Source organism: Oncorhynchus mykiss, chromosome 8 (assembly GCF_013265735.2).
Source record: "Oncorhynchus mykiss isolate Arlee chromosome 8, USDA_OmykA_1.1, whole genome shotgun sequence".
Classification (NCBI taxonomy): domain Eukaryota; kingdom Metazoa; phylum Chordata; class Actinopteri; order Salmoniformes; family Salmonidae; genus Oncorhynchus; species Oncorhynchus mykiss.
The window spans coordinates 60,154,917-60,178,123 of record NC_048572.1 but is presented as its reverse complement, the minus strand read 5'-3'; the positions used below and the strand labels follow the sequence as shown (position 1 = coordinate 60,178,123).

General features: G+C 42.1%; 2 protein-coding genes across 4 annotated transcripts in view; one reads left to right on the top strand and one right to left on the bottom strand.

Moving 5' to 3' along the window:
* LOC110530255 (ATP-dependent 6-phosphofructokinase, platelet type) overlaps positions 1–7,387 on the top strand; it is a 41,167-nt gene extending 33,780 nt beyond the window's left edge. Inside the window, exons 16-22 of one of the 2 annotated variants that reach the window (XM_021613166.2) lie at positions 1,616–1,768; positions 2,618–2,782; positions 4,086–4,147; positions 4,553–4,664; positions 4,799–4,898; positions 5,112–5,217; positions 6,252–7,387. In XM_021613166.2, coding sequence (XP_021468841.1) covers positions 1,616–1,768; positions 2,618–2,782; positions 4,086–4,147; positions 4,553–4,664; positions 4,799–4,898; positions 5,112–5,217; positions 6,252–6,393 — 840 coding nt within the window. In that variant the 3' untranslated portion in view covers positions 6,394–7,387. The remainder of the gene's footprint in view (positions 1–1,615; positions 1,769–2,617; positions 2,783–4,085; positions 4,148–4,552; positions 4,665–4,798; positions 4,899–5,111; positions 5,218–6,251) is intronic. The other variant, XM_021613168.2, reaches the window with a different exon arrangement.
* A 1,786-nt stretch (positions 7,388–9,173) lies between these two features.
* LOC110530254 (presequence protease, mitochondrial) lies at positions 9,174–21,782 on the bottom strand. 2 transcript variants are annotated; one of them, XM_021613164.2, is made up of 27 exons: positions 21,407–21,781; positions 21,066–21,242; positions 20,701–20,807; positions 20,314–20,465; positions 20,084–20,198; positions 19,891–19,987; positions 19,598–19,758; positions 19,250–19,376; positions 18,855–18,943; positions 18,528–18,656; positions 18,266–18,379; positions 18,079–18,175; positions 16,743–16,877; positions 16,338–16,476; positions 16,134–16,250; positions 15,723–15,852; positions 13,764–13,884; positions 13,579–13,655; positions 13,215–13,380; positions 12,951–13,051; positions 12,724–12,844; positions 12,098–12,154; positions 11,690–11,802; positions 11,372–11,494; positions 10,359–10,504; positions 9,836–9,938; positions 9,174–9,648 (listed from the first exon to the last, which is right to left on the bottom strand). In XM_021613164.2, exons 2-27 carry the CDS (start codon positions 21,231–21,233, stop codon positions 9,555–9,557), a joined length of 3,099 nt encoding a protein of 1,032 aa, XP_021468839.2. In that variant the 5' UTR covers positions 21,234–21,242; positions 21,407–21,781; the 3' UTR covers positions 9,174–9,554. The 2 variants fall into 2 exon arrangements, with proteins under 2 accessions (XP_021468839.2, XP_021468840.2); XM_021613165.2 differs by having other exon boundaries at positions 9,555–9,648; positions 21,066–21,171; positions 21,407–21,782.
* Between the last annotated feature and the right edge of the window lie 1,425 nt (positions 21,783–23,207).

Genomic DNA, 23,207 nt, shown 5'->3' with positions numbered 1-23,207 from the left:
AAACACACCATACTGATTTGTGTTGAGCTAGGTGTGCATGTGCTCCTATATCATCTGAAGGAAAATAGTTAGGTAGAGTTTAAAAAGCCTTAGAAGGGAATAATAAACACAGTGAAATAGCAAGATAAGGTATGACAACTCATTGTCTGATCAGCTGCAAACAATGTATACATTAGAAACAGCAAGCAGTTACAAAACAGTGTTTTCATTCAAGCTCAACCCATGCAGAGGTAAAGTAGTATATGATTAGGGGCCAGTTTCCCGGACACACTTTAAGCCTTGTCGTAGACTAAAAAACACTTTCAATGGAGATTCTCCTAATGTTTTTTTAGTCCAGAACTAGGCTTAATCTGTGTCTGGTAACTGTCCCTGTAAGTCTAGGTCTTTCAGTCTGAGGCTACTGTTGCTGGTAAATATCACATTGAAGATCCCAGGTAAGTGATAGATACTGGCATGAAGTGACGTCAGTGGCATGTTTTTGCGGCTAGCGTTGTTCTGCCTGCAGCTGCACCTTTCTATGCTTGTTTACTAAACACAATGAGTTGACTTGTCCCTGGTCTGGTTTAACACAACACTTCCTATCCTGCTATCTCTACAGCACTCCTATCCTGCTATCTCTACAGCACTCCTATCCCACTATCTCTACAACACTCCTGTCCTGCTATCTTTACAACTCTCCTATCCTGCTATCTTTACAACACTCCTATCCTGCTATACATTTGTCTACAAGCCAGTTGGATGAGGTGGAGGTTTTTAAGAGAAGGGTATTAATGAAGGAGAACTAGTAGTAGTAGTAACATTTAGATGTCTTCTCTAACCAATATTTTTACTTTCACCCATCTAGTTGATTTTAATTCCATCATCAACCAAAACTAGATTTTCACTAAGCATCTGAAAAGCATTTGAATAGTCACTATACTGTATTGGAGAAGGAAGTGAATTCACTTAAGTAACCTACTTGTTGTGATCAAACACAGTATCTTATTTTGTGTTTACTGAGAATCTATTGCTAATGGTGAAAAATGGAGATTGAATGTGTCATAGAACAGTATTAGGCTATCAAATTGTTGTCTTGAACCAGGCCAGACGTCCATCTTGTTTTGAACACTGTCTGCATCGGTAGTGTACCTCACGAATAACAGCCAGCATTTTTCCACTCGCGTTCAAACATTCCCTCACGTCGTGAGGCCAAGTGCAGTGTCGCCAGGCTGCATCGTGACAGTCTGAGTCTACTGTTATTTCCACGTCAACACTTCTGTCTGTCTGCCAGCCAGGGTGACCAACCAACCCCGCCCTTCTCTTCTTTACCAATGGGATGCCAAGCCAACCCCCCTATCACACGGAGATAGCCACCCTCAGGATACACAGACACTACATTTTCTAGATCAGGCCCTAGTAGGGTAACAAGAGGTTCTGCCTCCCAAATGAGAGCCTATTCCTTTTATAGTGCACTACTTTTGACCAGAGTCCCATGGTCCCAATAGTGCATTGCATAGAGAATAGGGTGCCATTTGAGACAACGCCCATAGTCGGTGTAAAATGAAGTAGGATTTCTCTTTGAGTCTGAGAGTGCCCCCCCTAGTGGTCTAACATGTTTGTGCCGCACCACCTCCAGGCGTTTGAGTGTCTGCTGCAGCTCTATGAGGCCCGGACCAGCCATGAGGACTTTTGCATCCCGATGTGTATGCTGCCTGCCACCATTAGTAACAATGTGCCCGGTACTGATCTGAGTATCGGGGCAGACACTTCCCTCAATGCTATTGTGGAGGTAAGGTAGAACTCACATAGTCTGATCCCAGATCTGTTTGTGCTCTTGCCAGCTCTATTGCTGTCATTGTCAAGACAAGCATGACAGGGAGTTGGCATGAGAGCACAAACAGACTAGCACTCAGGCAAGACCTCACAACTTTGAATAAGGGTGAAATTATACCGTACTATCAACCATCACTCGATTTGTATTATTATGTGGTATGCTTTCCTAGAGATCTTCAAGTATACTTATGAGCATTGTATTAGCTAAAATACAACAACAAAAATAGTTTAGTCAATAATTCTCTTATTGGACAGACCCTAGTTGACATTGTGGAAAAGAAGAATGCACAAATGTACTTGGGAATATAGACTGACAACAGACACAGACATTTCCCACAATGTCTCTCCCACATTAACACAGACTTATACAAGCACACTGTACACAAACCCATTTCTCTGCACTTACAACATGCATAGTTTAATAGTTAAAATGACTCTTCCCTTTACTGACTGTTTTCTGCTTTAGTGTTCTGGAATAATTCTTTATCAGACTCTGCATCCTGGTAAATCTTGCAATACTGTTTGTATTTTACGATCGTATTATATTGGGACATGGAGCATGTTTTGGGCAATTGTGTGAGCATTTGATACCTACTGTATAGACGGCATTTTTGTATGTACCTACTACCTAACAAAATAACATTGTCTGCAAGCTATTGATAACCTTACAGTGGTTGTGTCTCAAATGGCACCCTATTCCCTGTAGTGCACTACATAGAGAATAGTGTGCCATTTGGGATGCAGGCAGTGTGTCTATTTGATCTGACTATGAGCATCTATGTGTGTGTGTGTGTGTGTGTGTCAGACATGTGACCGCATCAAGCAGTCTGCCAGTGGGACCAAGCGGCGTGTGTTCATCATTGAGACCATGGGGGGGTACTGTGGGTACCTGGCCAGTGTCGGGGGGCTGGCTGCGGGGGCTGACACTGTCTACATCTATGAGGAACCCTTCGACATCAGAGACCTCCAGGTGAGGACCATTGTTTTACAAAGGGTTGCAAAATTCCGTCAACTTTCCCAAAAATCACAGTTTTTATAGAAATCCCGGTTGGAAGATTCTCGGAATCAGGAGCGAATAAACAGGAAATTCGGAAACCTCCAACCATGATTTATGGAAAACCAGGGGAATTTTGGAAACCTAGTTCTACACAGTATACAGTACATTGTTACAAATGTAAATGTTTGCATCATAGTTCATTCCTCAGTGGATACATGTGCAGCTGTGACAACTTTCTAAGTTGAAGCAGTTTTTTAGTATGGAGAACAATCTCCATGTGGCTGTCAATGGTTACATTGTCCTATTTATACAGTGCTGTACAGTACAATTACACTCCAAGGAAAGAGCATCCTTGACAGCAATGTTTGTATTCCCTTTATTGTGCACTACTTTTGAGCCCTTTTGACCCTGGTCAAAAGTGGTGCACTGTAAAGGATGGGGCGGCAGGTAGCCTAGTGTTGGGCCAGTAACCAAAAGGTTGCTGGATCGAATCCCTGAGCTGACAAGGTAAAAATCTGTCGTTCTGCCCCTGAACAAGGCAGATAACCCACTGTTCCCCTGCCAATCACTCTCTCCTCCCTCAGCACAATGGGGCCTCTATTTTAGGACTTCTCAGGTGACCCAGATAAGGCAGTTATTAATAGGTGGAGAGCATCATAATTCCAGGAGTGTTAAGCTCTGATCAAGACACATCACATTATGGTTTGAGGAGGTCTACTCAACATCAGTAGAGAGTTGTTGATGTGCCCGTTTTTATTGTCCGAGGGACACATTGCTGTTTTCAGGTACACAAAAGTTATAGATCCCCTCAGATTATGGAGAAAATATGCAGTCTCCTTCTAAGACTAGACCAATGACATCAAAATGAAAGTATTATTTAATGCCATGAACGTTATGGATATGCTACATTGTGAAACGAGGTGATGTTGATATTTACCCATGTGTTGCAAAGAGCACACACAGTATAAACAAAAGATCGTGTTGATTTTGTGTAATGAGTGCTCATCAATACCCTTACCACAATGTTCAAGCTGTAGCCTACATTGGTCGGAGTGAATGGCGACAACTCCTCTAAGTGGACAGAAAATCAGTAAGACGTGAGCCACCTCCTGGTCACCAGAGCACACTGCAGTGCTCTGTCCCTGAGACACAGCAGAGGAATGAGCGCTCATTCCGCAGCTCTGAAAGTTCGTGCAGGTTAGAGATAGAGGAGGAATACTCTAGGATACTTCAGACTTCTCACAGCTAATGTGAGGATTTTTCTCACTGCTTTCAGTCCAACGTCGAGCACTTGACAGAGAAGATGAAGACGGGGATCCAGAGAGGCTTGGTGCTGAGGTAAGTGAGCAAAGGCAGAGTCCAGCATGATAGCCTGTTAACAAGTAAACAGTATGGTAACAATGAAGGCATATGTGTACGTCGCCAGCTATGTATGATAGTATGACTATCTTTATGCCATACTGTATAGGCTATTAATACAAATTGTATAATAAAACTCTTCATTTGTATGTTAAAATATAACCTTTTTGGAACTATTCATGACAATTATGTCCCATTTATATTGTGAACGGGCCCTAATTCTTCCTGTACTGTTGATATTCTATGGAGGCTCTATCAAGGCCACTCATCATCGCTCTGTGTAACTGAACTGAGAGGGAAGAGTCCCCCTGTATTGCAGCAGCAGGACAACTGGAACCTTGACATTGTGTGTGCGCGTGCGTGCGTGTGTGTGTGACGTGACAGGAATGAGAACTCCAACGAGAACTTCACCACAGATTTCATCTACCAGCTGTACTCTGAGGAGGGGAAAGGGGTGTTTGACTGCAGGAAGAACGTGCTTGGACATATGCAGCAGGTGTGGTTAGCTCATTACCCACGCACACGCACACACAACTGTGTATTCCACATAATATTATTAGCCTACTCCAACCCTAACCCATGAACCTGACCTGAGTAAAACGGATCAATTGTTTTTATTTATTTCCAAAGGGAGGGGCTCCTTCTCCATTTGACAGGAACTTTGGAACGAAGATTGCAGCAAAAGCAATTCAGTGGATTTCAAGAAAGCTAAAGGAGTCCTACAAAGACGGTACTGTACATGTACTGAATGTAGTTCATAAATCCTTTTTTAGTACTAACAGGATGCGGCCTCTTTAGTTTCCCTGTTGATTAAGGTTACATTCCAAATGGCACCCTATAGGCCCATAGGTCTCTCTAGTCAAAAGTAGTGCACTATATTTGGAATATGGTGTCATTTGGGACATACATAAATGTGTGCTGACTGTATTCCCTTACCATGCAGGGAAAGTGTTCGCTAACACAGAGGACACGGCCTGTTTGCTGGGGATGCGTCGCAGAACCATGGCCTTCCAACCAGTAGTGCAGCTGAAAGATGAGACAGACTTTGCGTAAGACAACATTTACAGTACCTTCAGGCACAGCACTTACACCTACACAGACAATGGACAAATATGGTACAATTATTTATTCAATATGACTGACTAATCCTACTTCAAATCAAGTGTAGGTCTTACCGTGAAATGCTTCCTTACAAGCCCTTAATTAACTAACAGTGCAGTTCAAGAAAGAGTTAAGAAAATATTTACCAAATAAACTAAAGTAAAAAATTATAAAAAGTAACACAATAATATAACAATAACGAGGCTATATACAGGGGTACCGGTACTGAGTCAATGTGCGGGGGTACAGGTTAGTCGAGGTAATTTGTACATGTAGGTAGGGGTGAAGCGATTGTTCAGCAGTCTTATGGCTTGGGGGTAGAAGCTTTTGGTCCTAGACTTGGCGCTCTGGTACCGCTTGCCATACAGTAGCAGAGAAAACAGTCTATGACTTGGGTGACAATTTTTGGGGCTTTCCTCTGACACCGCCTGGTATATAGATCCTGGATGGCAGGAAGCTTGGCCGTGTACTGGGCCGTACGCACTACCCTCTGTAGCGCCTTACGGTCAGATGCCGAGCAGTTGCCATACCAGGCGGTGATGCAACCGGTCAGGATTCTCTAGATGGTGCAGTTGTAGAACTTTTTGAGGATCTGGGGACCAAATCTTTTCAGTCTCCTGAGGGGTAAAAGGTGTTGTCATGCCCTCTTCACGACTGTCTTGGTGTGTTTGGACCATAATGGTTTGTTTGTGATGTGGACACCAAGGAACTTGAAATGCTCGACCCACTCAACTACAGCCCCGTTGATGTTAATGGGGGCCTGTTCGGCCCACCTTTCCTGTAGTCCACGATCAGCCGCTTACAACTCCTTACAACGTCCACCCGTTCAAACGTATAGTGGCAAATTGAATTGTCTTTATGGTCTCTCATACACAGCATGTGTGTCTCTTATCTTCCTCTCTCTCTCTGTGTGTGTGTGTGTGTGTGTGTGTGTGTGTGTGTGTGTGTGTGTGTGTGTGTGTGTGTATGTATATATATATAGCCACAGGATCCCTAAGGAACAGTGGTGGTTGAAGCTTCACCCCCTGATGAAGATCCTGGCTAAGTACAAGACCAGCTACGATGTGTCTGACTCTGGCCAGCTGGAGCCAGTGACCCGGGTCAGGCCCAAGAAGGCAGACTGAACAGACCATCTAGCCTTGCTGACCAGCAGATAGCTAGACTAGATAGGCTAGTCTGTAGAGGCCTAGGCTGCTCTGAGCTGATCTATTCAGTGTAACTTAGCCTTTATCATGATAACTCTTACCAGCACTTTTCAGTCCATCCCATTCTCATGTCTCCTCAGAAACTCCACCCTTCATCCGAAGTATGCACTTGCACACTTTCTCTTATGGATTTTACAATGGTGAAAACTGCTTCCAGCCAACACTTGTGCTTTTAAATTCATGACTGGGCGTGTTATAGTGCACACTTCTGGAAAAGGGTGGAGAATCAGGGGCGGCAGGGTAGCCTAATGGTTAGAGCGTTGGACTAGTAACCGGAAGGTTGCAAGTTCAAACCCCCGAGCTGACATGGTACAAATCTGTCGTTCTGCCCCTGAACAGGCAGTTAACCCACTAGGCCGTCATTGAAAATAAGAATTTGTTCTTAACTGACTTGCCTAGTTAAATAAAGGTTAAAAAAAAAAAAAAAAAAAAAAATCAGGATGTAGCTTCAGTCGACTCCCATAGGTTCTTCTTCCCTCTCCATGTTCTTCTAAAGGGAGAGCCGACTGTGTCTCCAATCACCTTATCTTCCACTGTGTGTTGTTACTCTATACTTGCACTTTGTATCAAACCTGGGCTGTGTGTGGCACTTAAAGGGATAGTTCACCCAAATAAAAGAAAAAGAACACAGAGGTTTTCTTACCCTGTAAGCAGTTTGTGGCACTTAAGAGTAGGGGCTGTATTCAATCCATGTTGCAGAAATTCAGCGTTCCTGCGTTAGCTGAAGATGCCGGCTCAGTAGGAAATTACTGCTTTAGCGATCCAGATTGAATAGAGCCCTGTTTGTTCTGCTGCTGTATTATGTTGCTTTGTTGAGGATGTGTGAAAACCATTATTATGCAATATAACCTTGTTCTAATATGTTGACTCACTGTGTGTTTTCTCCAATTAAAGAATACTTGTGAAACCTCAAGCACATCAACACTATTCAACATATCAGAGGAAGGGCATGTAAACCTCACAGAATAAAAATGCATGTAGAATTGTGTCTGGTATAGAGATGGAAGTTCAAAGCCTTGTGAAACCGACTGAGTGCTGTATTTGTATTTATTATGGATCCCCATTAGCTGCTGCCAAGGCCGCAGGCTGCAACTCTCCATGTGGTCCGGCAAAATTAAGGCAGTTATTCAATTTACATTCATTACAGAATTCACAACACACTAAGTGTGTGCCCTCAGGCCCATATGCCACTACCACATATCTACAACACAAAATCGCTTGCGTACGTGTGTGTATGGTGCGCATGTTATCATGTGTGTGTATGCATGTGTCTGTGCCTATGTTTGTGTTGCTTCACAGTCCCCGCTGTACCATAAGGTGTAGCTTTGCCAAGAGTGTGCAGAGCTGTCATCAAGGCAAAGGGTGGCTACTTTGAAGAATCTCGTATATAAAATATATTTTGATTTGTTTTAACACTTTTTTGGTTATTACATGATTCCATGTGTTATTTAATAGTTTTAATGTCTTCATTATTATTCTACAATGCAGAAAATAGTACATATAAAGAAAAAACATTGAATGAGTAGGTGTATCCAAACCTTTGATTGGTACTGTATATCATAAATGACACGTATTACAACATGAGAATTTAATGGTCATATTTTATACAAACACTGAACAAAAATATCAACGCAACATGAAACAATATCAAAAATTTGACTGATTTCCTTATGAACTGTAACTCAATCAAAATGAATAAATTAGGCCCTAATCTACAGATTTCACATGATTGGGAACACAGATATGCATCTGTTGGTCACAGATACCTTAAAATACATTTTTAGAAGTAGGGGCGTGGATCAGAAAACCATTTGCCTCATGTAGCGCGACACGTCTCCTTCACATAGAGTTGATCAGGTTGTTGATTGTGGCCTGAGGAATGTTGTCCCCCTCTTGAATGGCTGTGTGAAGTTGCTGGATATTGGCGGAAACTGTAACACATGCTGTCATACACGTCGATCCAGAGCATACCAAACAAGCTCAATGGGTGACATGTCTGGTGAGTATGCAGGCCATGGAAGAACTTGGAAAATGTCAGCTTCCAGAAATTGTGTACAGATCCTTGCGATATGGGGCCATGCATTATCATGCTGAAAATAGCCCTTGAAGGCGAGCATCGCCAAACTGCAGTCAGGTCAAGACCCTGGTGAAGATAGCAAGCATGCAGATGAGCTTCCCAGAGAGTTTCTTACAGTTTGTGCAGAAATACTTTGGTTTTGTAGTTTCATCAGCTGTCTGAGTGGCTGGTCTCAGACCATCCCGCAGGTGAAGAAGCCGGATGTGGAGGTCCTGGGCTGGTGTGGTTCCACGTGGTCGGCTCGGCTGTTGTGAGGCCGGTTGGACATACTGCCAAATTCTCTAAAATAATGTTGGAGGTGGCTTATGGAAGAGAAATGTACATTAAATTCTCTGGCAACAGCTCTGGTGAACATTCCTGCAGTCAGAATGCCACTTGCATGCTCCCTCAAAACTTGAGACATCTGTGGAATTGTGTTGTGTGAAAAAACTGCACATTTTAAAAGTGGCCTTTTATGGTCCTCAGAACAAGGTGCACCTATGTAAGTATCATGCTGTTTAATCATGAATAATGCTGATTCTTGATATGCCACAGCTCAGGTGGATGGATTATCTTGGCAAAGGAGAAATGCTCTCTAAACGGGAAGTAAGCACATTTTTTGAGAGAAATGTATTTTTTTATGTGAATGGAAAATGTCTGTGATCTTTTATTTCTGCTCATGAAACCAACACTTTAAATGTTGTGTTGTATATTTTTGTTCAGTATTCATTATATGCACCCTATGGAAATACAGTATTTCAATAGACCATCTTTGTACATACTTGCATACATTTAGAAACCAGAGGTGAGTCTATGTCTAGAAAGTACACTAATAAATTAAATGTATGTTGTCATAAACCAAATAGACTTTCTGGTTAATTCAATACAATTCAAGTTATATTATTACCGGACACAGTCCAGTTATTCAGGACAATCAAGTAACATTGATGTTCACCATCTTATGACACAGTGCCTCTGAAGTCGCTTAATTGTAAAATAGATAAGTGTATAATTCTATGTCTGGTTATTTTACCACCCACGAGGGGTCTTTCTTGATGATGTCATTCTCAGGGCCCAGAATAGCAACTCCACATGTCCTTTGTCCAATGCCAAGGTACCTGTGTAAAACAGAAATCCAAAATATTAAAATGGCCATTCTCTGCATATAACATTTTATTCAGTCCAATAATATGGCTTACCTAGGGACAACTTCAAAAAATACAAATTCATGGTAAACTGTAGTTGGAGCACTCAAAAAACAGGTTCATATCTATATTACAAATTCAACACTTGAAATGATATTACCTGCCAGCAACATCGACAATGTTCTTGTCTGTGACTGCAAAGAGTCTCTCTCTGTGGGCCTGTTTCAGCTCGTCTGTGATTCCACTCAGGAAGCGGCCCATACCTGCAACACGGTGGTGTGATGTGTCAAGACATGGATTGACAGTCGGTCTATTTCATCTCTTTGTTTTGGTCCATTTATAACATGTCATTTAGAAGTCTCTAATGCAAATGCATCTCTTTGTAGACACTGTACATGTGTCCAGTGCTGTCCTCATGTACAGTAAAAGTTAACAGGACATAAACGAACAGCATGTTAAATGTCAGGTAAAGAGGTTGAGAGCTGGGACAACTCCAGGAGAGATAAGGAAGGGCCCATCTTTTGTCATCCAGTGGGATTTCTGTTCAGTCTGGAAGGCTCTGAGTGAGTCCCAAATGGGACCTTATTCCCTACATAGTGCACTACTTTAAACCAGGGCCCATAGGGCTACTCATAGGTCTCTGTTCGAAAGTAGTGCACTAAATAGGGAATATGGTGCTCTACCTTTATCGGAGGGGGCGACGGGGGAGTCCACGGCTGAGAACACGGACAGCTTGGCCTCATTGATGTCCTGCTGGGTAAACTGTCCTGATATGGCCCAGTCCACACCCTTACGGAATGCTGACAGAGTCTGCACCGTGTTGGGGTCTCTGAAATAAACACAGGGACATGCAAATTAAACGAGAAGTTATCTAATGCAAAAATGTACATTTTTTAAAAATTAAATAACTCTCCTTAATGTACATTTTGATAGGTTCAGACTTCTAAACGTGAAATATGAAATGCAGAACGTTTACGTTCTGTCAGAACATGTTATTGTTCGACATCAGGTATCCTATGAAAAGGAGAAGGGCCACAGTCTGGTTTCAGTTGTTGGGTTGTATTTTGAAATACTTGCTAGATCAGAAGTTAATGGTTATCTGTAGGAGGAATGTATATGGTGGGTCAAAGGTTGAATATGAGTCAGGGGCTTGGAATGTTACTGAGGAAGGGAAAGGCAATCACATGGTTGGGGTCACTGATAAGGGTGGATAGCTGTGGATTAGTAAGGAATGGGGGCTGACGTCAGGTCACATGAAGGGAGAAGGAACAGTTTATTACCCACGTCACTTAACTTCCTGGCTAGCAATGAAGATGTAATGTTCAGAGAAAAGGAGAAGACTCAACCTAAAGTGGGGTATATATACATGCACATGTGGGAACATGTCTTTGTCTGTTCAGCTGTCTGACCCATTGGATGAATAAACTTGGTTTTAGCTTTTCCTAGTTGTCCGTTAGTTTTTACTCTGTTTATTTAGTACCTAACAATTTCACGACTCTAAGATTTAAAAAAAATGCATTCAAAGTAGTTCCAATGTTTTGTGATTGCATGTATTATTTTCCATTTCCTGAAAAGTTCCAGTTTTGGAGATTTTCTTTCGACAGTGAGTCATGTTTTAATCTGGTTAACAACTGTTAAAACCGGTTTGAGTACAATATAATCCTGTCTTATTGCAGTACATTAATACACTACACACCTGTATGAATAGAAGGTGAATAGTCCTCCTCCCATCCTGGCCCCTCCACCGTAGGCCCCACCCTTCTCTCTGATCTCTCCATGCAGGTACTTAGACGTCATCATCCGGGCCAGGATATTCAGGCTGAGGGAGAGAGGGGGCAGAGCATGGGAAAGTTTTCCAGAAACCCCAGTTGAAGGATTCTGGATTTCGTGCATTTTCTAAAGTAACCAGAGTTTTGGAACCCTAGTAAATGTAAACATGGATCTGAGAGGGTATGGAAAGACATGGAACATTAACTACTAGGGCGATAGCTTAACACAGTATTAAGGCAGTCACCTGGCACAGTCCTCATGGGTGAAGGGCACGGTGCGGATACACTCGCTGACAAAGTTGATTGGGAAGGGCATTGGGAAAAATGTCTTCATCTGGCAGGGCTTGAAGTTGGGCTCCTGTGTGGGGATGATCAAACACACTCACATTAGCTCAATGGTAGAATATGGAGGACAGGGACCAATGAAGACCATTGGTCAGAGACCAATGATAGTAAGATCAAACTAATGTTCAGGGGCTGTATGGGATCAAGCGTCTGAGAGTCGGAGTGCTGATCTAGGATCAGGTCCCCTGTCCACCATGTAATCTTATTCATTGTGATCTAAAAGGCAAAACTGATCCTAAATCAGTATGTATGCTCTATACAGTACATACGGCCCCAGGGCCTAGGTTAAAAGTGTAGGCGATACGCACAGCGACAAGTTTTCTGCTTGGGCCAGATCCAGGGGGTGCCAGTGAGTCAAGAGGTCTCTGTTAGGATCAAAAGAAAAGTGAATGAAAAATCATGTCAACTCACAGTGAAATACAGGCTTCGTCCCAAATGCGACCCTATTCTCTACACAGGGCACTTCTTTTGACCAGATTCCTATGGGCTCTGATCAAAATGTCACATGGAATGATGCTGGAGAGACGGAGCAGGTACGGGGACTAAAACATTTAATAAATAACGGACATGGAACGAGACAGGAACAGCGTCAGCAAACAGGTAACACAAAGGAAAGACAATCAATGCAGAAGTGGGGAACAGAGCTGGGGAACTGACAAATATAGGGGAGGTAATAACAGGTGATGGAGTGAGTCCAATGTCGCTGCTGCTCGTGAAGAGGGAAGGCAGGTGTGCGTAATGGATGATAGGGGTGCGTGATGCAGGGCAGGCTGGCGCCCTCAAGCACCAGGGGGGTGGGGGGGGGCAGACGTGACACAAAAATAGCACACTATGTAGGGAATAGGGTGCTACTTGGGACAAACCCACAGTACTCATTTCAATTTGTTATAGTGCAGTCTCAGTACAGTACCAAGATAGTGTAACAAACTCATACCTCAGTGATATTGGACTGGACTGGTTTGCGATCCTTCTTATTGGAAGAAACGTTACACATTAAGTTATCCAACTGTCCAGCGGCATTAGACATCTTCTGTGGTGTTGCGTTAACCGCACATCTGTCCAAAGAAGTTGTAAAACACTTTACGTAAAGTCAACATAGAGAAATCATAGTAATATCTTAACCGTTGATAAGTAACTGTCACGTGTAAAGACTTTACCCACCTCATGTTCAGTGGGTTGAGAATGTGTCTCTTGATTCTAGGAAGTGTCCGTAGAACTTGGGTGAGGTCTGGCATCTCTGCGACCCTCTTCATAAACTTGACCTGATATTCAAGATACACAAGATACCTGAGATTTCTTTCATTTGAGGGTACAGAAGTGCATTATATTCTCATTCAGAGGGTACAATACCAGTGTCCTTCGTCATTAGAGCTTTTTCTTCGCTTGTAGACCCTCAGGTAACATGGTCTGACTCCCCCCTCTCACCTGCTCCATCCCTCCGAAGGTCTCCTGTAGTTCTCCTGTTGGGGTAAGGTTGCGAGCTGCCCGTGTCATGGCATACATGTGACCAGAATTAGAGATCCCATTGGCCAGTTCCTGAGCCGACATCATGACCAGAACACGTAGACGCTCCACGTCATCAAAGTGCGGGCTGTGGGTCAAAGTTCAAGGGTCAGAGCAGAGCAGAGGGACAAGGGCTCAAATAATATCAACTTACTTATTAGAAAACAATGGACATGTGGATCATTAGTGATAGATGTATTATTTAAAGTTTGATAATTATCTGATAAGAACATATAACCATGTATTACTGTTCCATTGTATTATTCTAATGGACATGTGAACCTACCTGTTGAATATGTCACTCCACAGGTGAAACATATCAGGAAGATTCCTCTCCAGGCAGGAAGATGAAAGGAGGACTCCCTGTGAATCAGAGGTGATTGAGAATGCTCTGTCTTGTAGCTAATTGCATTGCGTACTTGTGTAGGGTATAAACTAGGCTTTATGGTGACTGACTGGCTGGGGACTGACCTGTTCATACATATCCATGTTAGAGTAGTCAGGGTTGACTGATGTGGAGATGGACATGCCTCCTGTTTTCAGCTCAATCTGCTGGTCCTGCTGCCTGTAGTCCAGCCCTCCACAGCCCATCCTGAAATAACACACCGTCTCAATTATCATATGTCTCATTTTACAGCGACACGGGACCAACACACACTCCTTATCATATTCACCTTACATCCCATCAAGAAAGAACACACACTCCCATGACCCTTTCACAAATCCTACTGACCTAACAGCCAACACAGCACGCCATCGCACAATCACCTCAGTAACCCAGACTGACACACAATCTCAAGACATGTTAGCTCAATAGTCGGTATCACAATTGCAACTACCTCCATTACCTTCAACTAGAGGTAGACCGATTAATTAGGGCCGATTTCAAGTTGTTTTCATAACAAAATCGGTAATCAGCCTTTTTTGGACACCGATTACATTGCAATCCATGAGGAAACTGCGTGGCAGGCTGACCTTGTGGCTGCAAGAAGCCAAGGTAAGTTGCTATGCTAGCATTAAACTCATCTTATAAAAAACAATCAATCTTCACATAATCACTAGTTAACAGCACATGGTTGATGATATTACTAGGTTAACTAGCTTGTCCTGCGCTGCATATAATCAATGCGGTGCCTGTTAATTTATCTTCAAATCACAGCCTACTTCAACTTTGCCAAACGGGGGGTGACTTGACAAAAGCGCATTTGCGAAAAAGCACATACGTTGCACAAATGTACCCAAACATAAACATCAATGCCTTTCTTAAAATCAATACACAGAAGTATATTTTTTTTAAACCTGCATATTTAGTTCAAATAAATGCATGTTAGCAGGCAATATTAACTAGGGAAATGGTGTCACTTCTCTTACATTCAGTGCAAGCAGAGTCAGGGTATATGCAACAAGTTTGGGCCGCCTGGCTCGTTACGAACTGTGTTTCTTCCTAACAAACACCGGAATTAATTTGCCAGAATTTTACATAATTATGACATAACATTGAAGGTTGTACAATGTAACAGCAATATTTAGACTTATGGATGCCACCCGTTAGATAAAATACGGAACGGTTCCGTATTTCACTGAAAGAATAAACGTTTTGTTTTCAAAATGATAGTTTCCGGATTTGACCATATTAATGCCCAAAGGCTCATATTTCGGTGTGTTTATTATAATTAAGTCTATGATTTGATATTTGATAGAGCAGTCTGACTGAGCGATGGTAGGCAGGAGCAGGCTCGTAAGCATTCATTCAAACAGCACTTTACTGCGTTTGCGAGCAACTCTTAGCAATGCTTGAAGCACAGCGCTGTTTATGACTTCAAGCCTATCAACTCCCGAGATTAGGCTGGCAATACTAAAGTACATATAAGAACATCCAATAGTTAAAGATAAATGAAATACAAATGGTATAGAGAGAAAAAGTTGACGCGTCATAATTCCTATAATAACTACAACCTAAAACTTCTTATCTGGGAATATTGAAGATTCATGTTAAAAGGAACCACCAGCTTTCATATGTTCTCATGTTCTGAGCAAGGAACTTAAAAAGTTAGCTTTTTTATTTACATGGCACATATTGCACTTTTACTTTCTTCTCCAACACTGTGTTTTTGCATTATTTAAACCAAATTGAACATGTTTCATTATTTATTTAAGACTAAATATATTTTATTTATGTATTATATTAAGTCAAAATAAAAGGGTTAATTGTTAATTCAGTACTGTTGTAATTGTCATTATTGCAAATATATATACAATTTATTGATTAATCGGTATCGACTTTCTTTGGTACACCAATAATCGGTATTGGCGTTGAAAAATCATAATCGGTCGACCTCTACCTTTAACACATGTATATGAAACCACACAAGCTAAAGCTGCTGGACAATACACAAATTATCTTTCATATCATATTGGTTCTGGACTCACTTGGTGATGACACTGCAGAAGAGGGGCACGTATAGTTTGAGGTCCTCAGGGAGGCTGTTGAGACTACACATAGCTCTGAAGTAGACCATGCCATTGGTGGGCTGCTCACAGTACTGTACTGGCACTCCTCCTAGTGGGGTGAAGAGAGTAGAACAGGACAAATGTCAAAGGTAGGCAAAACCATGAGACAAATGACCTGAGTGTCCTAACGTTGAACTTCAAGGACTGATTCTCCAGGGAGCTACAGAGTTTATACATCAACACGTATCCATAGTACCGTGCATGTTGTTTTAAATGAGGGGTTTAGTCTATCAAAACAGACAGACTGGGTGGACTAGAGTTTAATCTCAGAACCCAGAGCAACTAGAGTGTAGCGTCAGCATGTATCCATTAATACAGTAAGTACTGTACCTGCAGTGCCCATCTCCACATGTGTGACTGCTATCGTTGGCTCAATATCAGATACGTTCAGGGCAGGGAGACATGAAGCATCCTGGGTCTTGCTCTGAATCGATAGCAGCTCAAGACCTGAATTGAAAACAACACAAAATAAAAAAGGTTTTCATAATCAAGTCAATGAGTCTCTCTATTCTCCTTTATAGACGTAGAACTGACCTTTCTCATAGATGTCTTTCTTGTCACTCTCAGACAGAGCCTGTATCTTCTTCTGGAGTTTCTCCTCCTCTGCTTTGACCTGTTTCTCCAGGTACGCCTCATCAGGACTCATAGACAGAGTCAGTCTGTGAGTATTATCCTGCACAGGCACAAACATGACACTCATGACCACAACACTAAATAATGTAAATGACATTATTACACTGATGATGTCATGTTCTGCTTTCAACAACACCATGGTCTATGACCCCTGCACGATGACTTCTCAACTTCCTTGATTAGACTGCTGAATCTCCTTAATTGATTTGTTTTGTTAAATTTCCTGTTACATACGTCATTCAGATTTAGATGCTGTCTATACTGAAACTTAAAACTCAACTTATTTTCTCCTGTCTGGTTACTCACCTTGAAGTAGTGCACGACTTTCTCCTGGAGGAAGCGAGGGTTGTCCTTCAAGGCCTGTCTGAACTGGGTCACACTGTCGCAGATCTTCAGCAGCTGAACCGGGTCTCCATCATGGTTCCAACAGGAAGCTATGTACTGTTAGCAGAGAGACAACATACAGGGTGAAACATGGTTACACTGTACATAAGAGCTGCCCAGGTGTGTGTGTGTGTGTATGTTTGTTTGTGTGTGTCCATCGTGGTTCCAGCAGGAAGTTATGTACGGCAGAGACAAGTAAGCATGAGTTGACCCACACAAAACACCAACATAGTTAGAGAGGTGCTGACTAACGGAATACTAAGCTTACCAGAGGTCATACTGTATACAGGAGTGCTCACAGGACAATCACTATGGTTGTGTGTACATTCTTGAGTCTGTCTTTATATACAGTGAGCTACAAAAGCATTGAGACAGTGATACATTTTTGGTTGTTTTGTCTCTGTACTCCAGCACTTTGGATTTGAAATAATACAATTTGTGCATCTAACTTTCCGACTCATTATTTATTCACGATTCATTCAGGATTATCCATAACATTGGTAGCATCCATATTAATGTAGAAGTGTTTAGAAACATATTTTATTCATATTTACAATTAAAGTGACTCCAAAATGACACATTGGGCACAAATTAATCTGAAAAACAACCAAAATAAACAGCAAATGCATCCTAACAAATTTGTAGTCACAAGCTTGATGTAGTCATTGCGTGCTATGAATATGGGATCAAATACTTAACTTTTACTGCATCTCAGTGCTAGAGGCATCATTACATGCCATGGTTCGATTCCAGGCTGTATCACAACCGGCCGTGATTGGGAGTCCCATAGGGTGGCACACAATTGGCCCAGCGTTGTCCGGGCTAGGCCGTCGTCATAACAAAAAATGTGTTCTTAACTGACTTGCCTAGTTACATAAAAGGTTACATAAAAGTACATTTGACCTAATACTTTTGGTCCCCTAAAAAATGGGGGACTATGTACAAAAAGTCCTGTAATTTCGGAACAGTTAACTCAATATTGATGAAAATACCCTAAAATTAAAAGGTGACAGTCTGCACTTTAACCTCATAGTCATTGTATTATTTCAAATCCAAAGTGCTGGAGAACAGGATCCAAAGCAACAAATAATGTGTCACTGTCCCAATACTTTAGGAGCTCACTGTACAATGTCATTCCCTGCACATTTAATCTCTGTTTAGGGTGAACATGTGTGTGTTTAGGGACTTGACAAGGACTTGTTCATGGTTAAAGCACAGGGGAGGCACTAGTCATGCTGTGGCCCTGTACTGTACTCACCGAGGCCAGAGACAGGCCGAAGCTGGTAGACTGATGTTTCATCTGGATCTCAATCTTATGAAGCAGGGCCTCTATCCTCTCCTCTTCAAATCCATTACTGGACCGTTAGGAGGGAAGTACAGTTAGATGAAACGGCATTATTGTGATGACAAAAGTTACAAGAAACATTAGCAGCAAGTGCACTTACGCAATGATCTCATCAAAGGTTTGGATGATGATTTGCTTGACTTTCTCGGTATCTTCTTCGGCCATTCCTTGTAAGCCAATACTGAACGATGCCTCTTTGGTGCTCCCATCATATCTGAAAAATATACACCGGTAAATTAAGTATATACTGTTCCACTTAAAAGGCAAACAGTTTAAACAACATTTCTTACATTGCTCCCCAACATACTATGACAATGTTGTTCTCGTGTAACAAGTTCTAAACGCCTCCCACTTGAACCTACCCTACGACAGAAGAAAAGTCTGTTCCTATCTTGGGTTCTATAAGGGCCTTGTAGAAGGGAGCGTTAGGTCCAGAAATCATCAGAGAGGACATCAGACTCAGGGTGAAGCCCTCAAATGTATCTGTGATACTGCAGAGAGAAGAACACATGAGTGAGACCACTACATTATCACTTACTGATTTCAAGTTAAATTACCAAAATGCATATGGAAATCACAGTATGCACCAATTGAGGTTACAGTCGCTTTAAAACTGACCAATGTATACTATCCCAGACAAAATTTTAGAGAAACAACTGTTAGTGTTGTAGTAGATCAGCATTACATACTCTCCAAGCAGGTAGCTCATACACAGTGTGTTCTGTTTGGCTGCATCAGGCGCCATAACATCGGGACTACAGGTCACATGGTCCTCTCTCTGTGGACAAATCAATTAGAATTACAGGAATTATAAAAGCTTTATTGTCCACACAATGTGGAAATTTACATTTGGCTTCACACATAAAAAAAGACATCAAAACATTATCAAACAGCACCTTATCATCAAGATCATTCAAATAAGCAATTACAGTGAAATGTATTCAAACTTCCAAACCATAGACCTTGCCAAAGTCGCTCAAGTTGAGAGAACAGATTTGGAAAATCTAGGAGCTGATAATGAATTAACTAATATCTGATAGCTGGTACTGACTGAGCTACAATGATACTAAATGGGAAGACTCACAGGCCTGTCCCAGTGGACTTGGTTGGGGACAGCAGTGTCAGGCTCAGTGCGTTCAAACTTGGACAGAGCCTCCTCATGGATCTGTTTCAGGTGCTGCTCTAAGGGCAGGTCCCCATAGGTAAAGAACCTGAGGAGCAGAAAAGGGAAACCCTGTTACTGCCAAGGCCCAACAGAGTTGTGTGACAAGACACAGTGCGACTGTACCGAGTATTTAATATTGGGGTGTGTGACAGTGTGTTGTGCCGTGCATTGCTAAGTGGTAATATGTGACAGTGTACTGAACAGGTCATGGTGTATCACAATGTACTTTACAGTGAGTTGCTAGTATGGAAGCATGTTAGACTGTACCTTGCGTTGCTGGGGTGGTAGTGTGTGGCATGGAAGTGCTTGAGTTGCTCCCAGGAGAGGTCAGGGATGGCCAGAGGTTCCCCTCCAGACACCACACCATATGTGTGGTCAGGATACAGCTTGTTCTGGAGGTGCTGGGCATACACTTGCTCATTGTCTGACTGAAATCACATACAGAGAGGAAATGTAAGACTCCAATATGACATCCATTTGTCCACCTCCTGAGCAAATGATTCTGTAATTAACTTAGCCTAATTCTCTAGCTATTAATAATTTGGAAAGAAATAACTCACAAAAGCACCCTTCATTTCATTGAAGACAACTCCTTTGAAGACCAAAGGGGAACTAGGATCTGTAGGGTTTTCATTCTCCAGTCTCCATCCCTCCTGCCTTTAATGAAACCCATTGAGGACAAGGGTGTGAATGGCAGACTTCTGATGTCACCGATTATGATTAAAGAGGCATCTATTTAAACATCACACTTACCGAAAATCTAGTTCCCCCAGACAAGGGAAAAACACTGCATCCAGATACACGGAGAGGAGATTCTGGAAGTCTTTCCCGTTTTGTGTGGAGAATGGATACATGGTGAAATCACTGGCTGTGAATGAAAAACAATGATTTTAGACACCCTTCTCTCTCACACACACACACACACACACACACACACACACACACACACACACACACACACACACACACACACACACACACACCTGTGAATGCATTCATGAAGGTGGAGAGTGATCTGTTGAGCATCTTGAAGAAGGGGTCTCTGCAGGGGTACTTCTCTGAGCCACACAACACTGTGTGTTCCAGGATGTGTGGGACCCCTGTGTTGTCCATCGGGGTCGTCCTGAGCTGAACACTGCAAAGGTGTTAGGACAAGAGAAGGAAACACTGTTATTACAAAAAGCATTGTCTTAAAATAAGTATTTTGTTATTAAACTAAACATTCAATTTGATCTAATCTTTTCCACCAGCCCGCTCTCTCTCTGTCACGGTAGCAATTGAGCCTGGGGACAAGATTACATTTGACCTAATCCAAATAACATTTGACCTAATCCAAATAAAGCACAATCCCACAAATGTGGGATTATTACCTAAAGAGATTGTTTTTGTCATCTCTAGCTGCGTGTAGATACTGGGCGCCTGTGTTGTCATGGGTCAGTTTGACAGCAGTAAGGAACAGGTCAGGAACATCAACCACCTGCAGAAATACAGGAAGATAATTCACATGTTATCTTTACCTTGCGCTAAACCTTGACTAAAACTGTATGTGAAGATGATCAGAATCGGGGTAATCTTTTTGTTGTGGATTGGTGTTTTTCCATCCTAGGGTCCCAAAGGGATGCACATTTTTGTTTTTGCATTTGATTAGTGGAATCAGGTGTTTTAGTGCTAGGGCAAAACAGGACCATGACTGAGATACACAGTTGTGAATAATGTGATGACTTGGTCATTTCACCTCCTTGACTGTGAAGCCATGGATCTTCTGTCCTGCCTGGTACTGCAATGCCCTCTCTGTTGCTGGGGTGCTCCTGAACCTCCATGATGGATTATGCCCCTGGAAACTGGATTTGCCAAGAGAGAGACCATTGCTGGCTTGCATCAGCTGTTGCATCACGTTATACATTGTGTCTTTCTAGACAGCAGAACACAGAGCAAGAATACAGCTGTACAGGTTTACCTATGTGTAAGGAAAGCATCGATATACTTGACACCACTGAAGGAAACGTGTTTGAATATAACGTTACAGTATATAACTGGCTAGCTGACAGGCTAGCTAGCTAACGTTACATTACTCACCTTAAAGATCGAAGTTTCTGGAGAACTGTTTTACTCTGCCTAAACATTATTTCCTTAATTTAGCGACAATAAATATAATGGGTATTTATCCGTACACATGCATATCAGAATACTACGCTCGGAACAGCTCTACTATTAAAAAATAATAATCACGTTTTGGTTAGTTACACATCCATGTCCTCTCATGCCGACAATACTGTTGTAGCTAGTTGACACACGGAAATTGAAGTGGACAATGTCAACGTTGCGTCAACTGCGCAATGACAAACTAATACATGTGTTGACCCAAGTCACTCATTGATCTTAGTATACGTGGGTTCAGGTTGTTGATAGATCTACATAAATTGCGGCTTGCTATTTAGAGTTGATGGACTAGACTTTCAGTGTTGTACAACTTAACTTTCTATTGGCTAAGTAGGTAAGAACATCCGATATGATTGGGTAAACGTGGTATGACGACAGTTACAACGTCATGACGTCCGGAAATGTTCGGGCAACATCAAATATTTATAACTAACCCTGGCAACACGTTGTTCGGGCCGTAGCTAGCGTACAGCGAGTAGTGCGGACGAAGTGGAGAACATGTTTGGGTGTTAATTCTGATGATATGGAGCGGGAGGATGAGGGTCAAGGATCGGAATGGTCTGTAATAGAAAGACATACAGCACCAGGCAAAAGTTAGGACACACCTACTCATTCCAGGGGTTTTCATTATTTTTACTATTTTCTACATTGTAGAATAATAGTGAAGACATCGAAACTATGAAATAACACATATGGAATCATGTAGTAACCAAGAAAGTGTAACCAAAATATATTTTATATTTGAGATTCTTCAAAGTAGCCACCCTTTGCCTTGATGACAGCTTTGCACACTCTTGGCATTCTCTCAACCACTTTAATGAGGGAGCCACCTGGAATGCATTTCAATTAACAGGTGTGCCTTGTTAAAAGTTCATTTGTGGAATTTCTTTCCTTCTTAATGTGTTTGAGCTAATAAGTTGTGTTGTGACAAGGTAGGGGTGGTATACAGAAGATAGCCCTATTTGGTAAAATACCAAGTCCGTATTATGGCAAGAACAGCTCAAATAAGGAAAGAGAAACGACAGTCCATCATTACTTTAAGACATGAAGGTCAGTCAATCTGGAAAATATCAAGAACTTTGAAAGTTTCTTCAAATGCAGTCGCAAAAACCTTCAAGTGATATGATGAAACTGGCTCTCATGAGGACTGCCACAGGAAAAGAAGACCCAGAGTTACCTCTGCTGCAGAGAATACGTTCATTAGAGTTACCAGCCTCAGAAATTGTTGCCCAAATAAATGCTTCACAGAGTTCAAGTAACAGACACATCTCAACATCAACTGTTCAGAGGAGACTGCGTGAATCAGGCCTTCATGGTCGAATTGCTGCAATGAAACGACTACTAAAGGACACAAATAGGAAGAAGAGACTTGCTTGTGCCAAGAAACACAAGCAATGGACATTAGACCAGTGGAAATCTGTCCTTTGCGCAAGTGGGACGATCATTTGTTTTTCAACAGGACAATGACCTCCAGGCTGTGTAAGGGCTATTTGACCAAGAAGGAGAGTGATGGAGTGCTGCATCAGATGACCTGGCCTCCACAATCACCTGACGTCAACCCTATTGAGATGGTTTGGGATGAGTTAGACCGCAGAGTGAAGGAAAGGCAGCCAAGAAGTGCGATATAGAATCAGTCATATTGTATCGTATGCAGAGGCTGTAAAACAGATTAGTAGAACTATAGTGCGGACTGATTGAGCTTACATGGATGTTCCTG

Bases quoted from the DNA above. Each gene is read 5' to 3' on its own strand.
- LOC110530254 (XM_021613164.2), bottom strand. From the start codon at position 21,233: ATGTATAACGTGATGCAACAGCTGATGCAAGCCAGCAATGGTCTCTCT. The intron at 18,657-18,854 runs GTATGTAATGCT...TTCTCTCTGCAG, and splicing joins ATGAGCTACCTGCTTGGAGA to TATCACAGATACATTTGAGG. The intron at 18,176-18,265 runs GTAAGTGCACTT...CTAACGGTCCAG, and splicing joins ACCTTTGATGAGATCATTGC to TAATGGATTTGAAGAGGAGA.